At 47.0% G+C, this 6,248-nt stretch overlaps 1 protein-coding gene across 1 annotated transcript; it reads left to right on the top strand.

Annotated features, from left to right (window-relative positions):
- Window positions 1-1,697: 1,697 nt before the first annotated feature.
- LOC129737856 (uncharacterized) lies at window positions 1,698-4,391 on the top strand. The gene has a single exon (XM_055729019.1). It carries the CDS (start codon window positions 1,698-1,700, stop codon window positions 4,389-4,391), a length of 2,694 nt encoding a protein of 897 aa, XP_055584994.1.
- The last annotated feature ends 1,857 nt before the right edge of the window (window positions 4,392-6,248 follow it).

Here is a 6,248-nt window from a genome sequence, read left to right on the forward strand (position 1 = left end):
TTTTTTCAATTTTCTAATCAACTTGTCGATTTTTTTTTAATCAAACTTTTTAAATTTTAAGACATATTTTCAACAATTGTTTCCTTGTTTTTAAATTCTGAATTTTCGTGTTCTTCAACCATAAGCCTTTAATTCCAAATTTTTAAGAATAAAACATAATTTCAGCCTTCTGTTCTTTCTAGGACTCAATATTTTAATCAAAAGGAACAAAATACTCTGAGCTTGTAATTTAAAGCTTAAAAACCTGTGATTGAAAATTTAAAAACTTTTAATAATTTTTTTTTATATGAAATCATGTTTTTTGGATCGATCATAATTTTTAAATTAATCTAAAAAGTTTGAAAAATTGTTCTAAGTAGCAACTTTAAAAATAAATTTTAAAACGCAGTGTTAACTAACTTTGTATTTGATTTGTGCTTTCAATATTAATAACAAAAGTTTTGAACTCATTATTTTTAATTTTTTATCAGTTTTTATCATTCACGTAATTACTCATTTTCTAACATTTCTTTGTCAGTGTGGTTGAACATGAAGTTATATTTAAGCTTCAAAAATGAATTTTGATAACTGGAGGATTTTACTTCATTCAAGGCTTTATGTCTGACTTCTATAACTGGCACTTTTAAAATAATTATACACCCACAATTCAGCCTCTGTGCCAATGGCGGCATCATTGGTACAAGGCATCATTGGTACAAGAAGATAACGCGACCGGTGATGATTCGGTTTGCTCCCACCGGCATTAACCTCCCAAGTTAATCGAATTGCGTATGTCGTATGAACAAAATAAAAACGAATTCACGTCCCTCCCTATCGCATCACCAGGCGAAGAAGGATAGAAATAAATACCGGATAACACCAGGCAGCCAGCGAACCGAGCACTGTGCGTGTGTAGCAAAAACAACAACAAATTCGTAGTGGTGATATAAAGTATCGAACTCTCTGCCTGTTAGGTATCAAATCGAGCTATGACTGTAGTTTACTTTGCCATAAAATAAGAATTTGCGTTTTTGTGCTTTCCTTTTTACTTCCGTGCCACCATCATTATTGTACCAACCTAACGATCATCATTAAAACAGAATACAAGCAAGATGTCAGAAGACGATCACGCGCTTTTAATACGCTCCCGAAAATCACAAAAACTAGATTATTTAATCCCGTGAATTATCCCCCGAAATCGGCGCAAGTGCCTTTCACGCGTTTTGTGGACGATCTTACCGTCTCCCGTTCGTTTGACGAATCGAGTGAACGTTTTTCCCGGAAAATACCCTTTGCCCATACTTGGTGCTCCCGAATTGTGTTTGATACCCGCTGGAAGCTCGATCATCTGCCCACCCCGCAATCCAAGTGATAAGCAGACCCCGAGTGCCCATCCCGACAACCCGCAAACCCGTAAGCCCGTCCCGAACATTGGTGCCGTGACCAGGATCACGACCCGTTCCGAACAGAATCACGACCCGTCCTGCTGCGAACCCGCGTGTCATCAACATAACCTAACTGTTGAGGTTGGCGAAATACTTTTGCCGTTTGTTCCGGATAATTTTATTGAAACCAAAGGCCTCATTTGTAGAGGTACCAGGTGAGTACCTCTCCAATCCAATACCATCCCCTTTTGCGGTACTTCTTTGTCTTTTTTCGACCCTTTTAGTTGACCAGCTCCGATTCAACTTTCCTGCAACCGGATAATCGTCGGCAGAATGGTTGACGACAAGAAGCTGAAGTCCAGGAAGCTGAAAAGGGCGAATATTATTGCCGGAATCAACCGTATAGAACAGTTCCTGCATCAATACGTCGAGGACCAACACCAAGGGGAAGTTCGATACCGCTTGGAGCGTCTCGAGAAACTGTGGGAATCGTTCGACGAAGTGCAGGCGGACTGCGAGGAGCTTGACGAGGAGGAAGATGCGGAAACTAAAAACCTAGAGATTCGAAGCAAAACCGAATCTGTTTATTTCCGGGTCAAAGCTGGTCTAGCTTCCAAGATCCCGGAATCGTCTGGGCCCACCGCATCGACGTCATATGCTGCGAATGAAACATCCGCCCCCGCCCATCTTGCGAACATTAAACTCCCGACGATCACGCTACCCGAATTTGATGGCGATTTTAATCAGTGGCTGACGTTCCACGACACGTTTGTGTCGATGATTCATTCGTCGACGGAAATTTCTTGCGTCCAGAAATTTCACTACCTTCGCGCTGCCCTTAAGGGCGAGGCAGCTAATTTAATCCAGTCGATTACCATCACCGCCAACAACTACTCTGTTGCGTGGGAGGCATTGGTAACCCGTTACTCGAACACGACTCTTCTGCGAAAAGAGCACATCCGAGCCCTGCTCAAGTATCCTAAAATCCCGAACAACTCGGTGGATGCGCTTCATCGAATCGTCGACGAATTCCAGAGGCACACGAAGATTCTGGAGCAACTCGGAGAACCCGTGATCTATTTTAGCTCGATTCTAATGGAGCTTTTGGAGGATAAGCTGGATGACGCATCGCTCACCGCCTGGGAGGAATCCATTGCCGGTGATCCCCATCCAACCTACAACAACATGATCGAATTTCTGCAGAAGAGAACCCGAATCATGGAGACGATCATGATCAATCGGCCAACGTCCAGCCAGTCGAAACCCATCGCTCAAAATTTTCCTCAGCGCAAACCAGGACCGCGCTTGAGTTCGAATGCTGTTTCCGAAGGTTACCCGAAAAGCTACCCGATGTGCCCAGCTTGTGAGAAAGAAAGGCACAGCATTTACAACTGCCCCGTTTTCAACAGCTTGGACCCGAAAGGCCGGACGAAAATAGTAACCGAAAAGAAACTATGCGCCAATTGCTTCCGAAGTGATCATTTTGCCCGATCGTGCCCGTCGAAATTTTCCTGCAAGCATTGCTCCATGCGCCACCATTCGATGATTCACTTCGGTCAAGCTGAATCCACCCGTGCTGCTGCTGATCCCCCGTCCCGCCACGAGAATGTCAACTCACTTGCCGTCGCAATCAACCCGCAACCTAACCTGTCATCGAATCCCGTCGTGAGATCATCCCGTGAGAGTGTGCTGCTACCCACAGTAGTGCTAATCGTCGTCGACGCCTATGGTCATCAACACATAGCCCGTGCCTTGCTGGACACAGGTTCTCAACCGAACGTCATCAGCGAGAGACTGTGTCAGCAACTGCGTTTGTCCCGTAAGGTAGTTAACATCGACGTGCGAGGTGTAGATGGTACCGCAACGAGTGCGAAGTTTGAAGTGCAAGCCGAAATAAGATCTCGGGTGAGCGATTTCTCCGAGATGCTCGATTTTCTCGTCTTCCGGAAGGTAACCACTGACGCCCCCGCAATTCCCTTCTCGGTTGCCCAATGGAAAATCCCCAAAAATCTCGCTCTCGCCGATCCAGATTTTGGCACACCGCGCAAAATAGACATGATAATTGGCGCTGCTCATTTCTACGCTTATCTGAAGCCTGGTCGCCTCCAGCTTGCAGCAAATGGTCCTTTGCTGGCCGAAACAGTATTCGGTTGGCTGGCAACTGGAAAGTTCAACATGAAAGCCGAACAAGCCAATCAAAAATCTACGGCAACTTGTCATGTGGCGACAGTTGTTCCCGTAGAAGAACTACTTTCCCGGTTTTGGAAGATAGAAGATGTTGGTGGATCCGTCTATTCTATCGATGAGCAGAGCTGCGAAAATTACTACCGATATACAACCGATCGTGACTCTTCTGGGCGCTACATTGTGCGCGTCCCGAAGCACCCCGAATTCGAGCAGATGGTGGGAGAATCGAAAGGTGCTGCTCTCCGTCGGTTTGCCTGGCTCGAGCGGAGGCTGGAGAAGCACGCCGATCTCAAGAGTCAGTATCACGACTTAATGAGAGAATTCATCGAGCTTGGCCATATGGATCTGGTTCCCTCCGAATCGGAAAACGTGAAATCATGCTATCTCCCTCACCACCCCGTCGTGAAGGAGTCCAGTTCGACGACGAAAGTGCGAGTCGTGTTCGACGGCTCAGCCAAAACCAGCACCGGCCATTCGCTGAACGACTCTCTTCTTGTTGGCCCAGTCGTGCAAGACGAGCTGCTGACGGTCATCATCCGATTCCGAAATTACCCGATAGCGTTGGTGGCGGACATAGCCAAAATTTATCGCCAAATTGTGGTGCACCCATCGGACCGATGCTTTCAGCGCATTCTGTGGCGCTTCACTCCCGACGAACCCGGCCGATCGTACGAGCTCCGCACCGTCACCTACGGTCTCGCCCCGTCTTCATTTTTGGCAACAAGAACTTTATTGCAGTTGGTAGAAGATGAAGGCCGTCAGTTCCCAAACGCCTCCACTGCTGTGCGAAAAAAGTACTCCTATGTGCAGCGTCGAGGCCGCCGTCGCTCTCCGCACTGAGCTCGATCAATTAATGCTTCGTGGTGGATTTTGTTTCCATAAGTGGTGCTCAAACTCTCTGCAAGTTCTCGCCGATGTTCCATCAGAGCTACTGGGCACACAATCATCGCTGAAGTTCGACCCTGAGGAGACGATCAAAATTCTCGGCATATGCTGGGAGATCGAAGCCGATATTTTCCGAATCGACGTCAACGTTTCCCCGAGTGATCAACCCCCGACAAAGAGAAACATTGGTAGAGGACAACAAACTATTCGTTCCCACTTGGCTTTCCGATCCCGTATCAACTTGACGAAAACAGTCCCTACCCGTTGTGCTTCCCCCGAAGAAATCGAACAAAAAACGACGACCATTCTGAGTGCTGTGGCTGCGCCGCACAACATGTTCGATAAGTTTTCGTCGCATCAAGAGCTGCTGCGCAAAGTTGCCTACTGTTTGCGCTGTTTCAACAACGCCTATCCCCGAAAGCAGCCCGTTCCCGATTCAGTCCCCGCCGTGTGTGAGCTCCAACGAACAAAGCTTTCTCTAACAAAGCTCGTTCAAGCTGACGCTTTTCCCGAAGAACTTCCAGCATTTAGAAAGGGGCAGCCAGTCCAAGCAAAATCTCAACTTCGTTTGCTTTCACCCTTTCTCGATTCCGAAGGCCTGATTCGCGTTGGTGGCCGGCTGAGGCTTTCCGATGCACCGTACGATGTCAAGCAGTCAATGATCTGCAACCGCTTCGCCCGCGCACTTTTTGGTGCGTAAATAGATATGCCCGCTTCCCGAACCCGATGTGCGTGACAACCCGAAAACTCAACGCAACTATCACCAGCTGTTGAAACAATATTGGCAGAGAAATCCAGACGGCGCGACGAGTTCCTGAAGGAGTTCTAAGCCTAGCAGTGTGTTAAGTAGGAGATTCAATTAGTTTGAAATATCTTCATTTCAAAGGTGGCCGGTATGTTAGGTATCAAATCGAGCTATGACTGTAGTTTACTTTGCCATAAAATAAGAATTTGCGTTTTTGTGCTTTCCTTTTTACTTCCGTGCCACCATCATTATTGTACCAACCTAACGATCATCATTAAAACAGAATACAAGCAAGATGTCAGAAGACGATCACGCGCTTTTAATACGCTCCCGAAAATCACAAAAACTAGATTATTTAATCCCGTGAATTATCCCCCGAAATCGGCGCAAGTGCCTTTCACGCGTTTTGTGGACGATCTTACCGTCTCCCGTTCGTTTGACGAATCGAGTGAACGTTTTTCCCGGAAAATACCCTTTGCCCATACTTGGTGCTCCCGAATTGTGTTTGATACCCGCTGGAAGCTCGATCATCTGCCCACCCCGCAATCCAAGTGATAAGCAGACCCCGAGTGCCCATCCCGACAACCCGCAAACCCGTAAGCCCGTCCCGAACACTGCCATTCTATCAGATCTATACATACAACAACAACAAAAATATTCCTTCAATTCAATCCGCCGGCAAACAACCACGGCCAAGCTGTGCGTGTGTATGTAGTAAAAGCAACAACAAAACATTGTGTTACATTTAATATTTTTGATTATTTTCGGATACGATATTTGAGCGAAGTCGCAAACAATTTATAATTTACCCTTTTCCCCCCATTTTCTTTTTAGAGAATTCCTCGCCGGGTCCCAAGGCTGTTGCGAGCACTGCACCGGTGGCACCAACTCCAGCGTGCATCTCCCGTGGCACAAGCTCCGTCCAGCTACCAGCTACGACTGCGCTTTCGAAAAGGGTGGTCTGCGCCCAAAGGCAGCGGCTCCGTGCAAAACCAAGTTCCGGCGTGCATCTCCCGTGGCACAAGCTTCGTCGGGCAACCCGCTCCGACAGCGGCTCTGAGCAAAAT

The sequence above is a fragment of the Uranotaenia lowii genome, chromosome 1, assembly GCF_029784155.1.
Source record: "Uranotaenia lowii strain MFRU-FL chromosome 1, ASM2978415v1, whole genome shotgun sequence".
In the NCBI taxonomy this organism is placed as follows: Eukaryota; Metazoa; Arthropoda; class Insecta; order Diptera; family Culicidae; genus Uranotaenia; species Uranotaenia lowii.

What these genes read in the sequence shown, in the direction of transcription:
- LOC129737856 (XM_055729019.1), top strand. Translation starts at nt 1,698, where the DNA reads ATGGTTGACGACAAGAAGCTGAAGTCCAGGAAGCTGAAAAGGGCGAAT.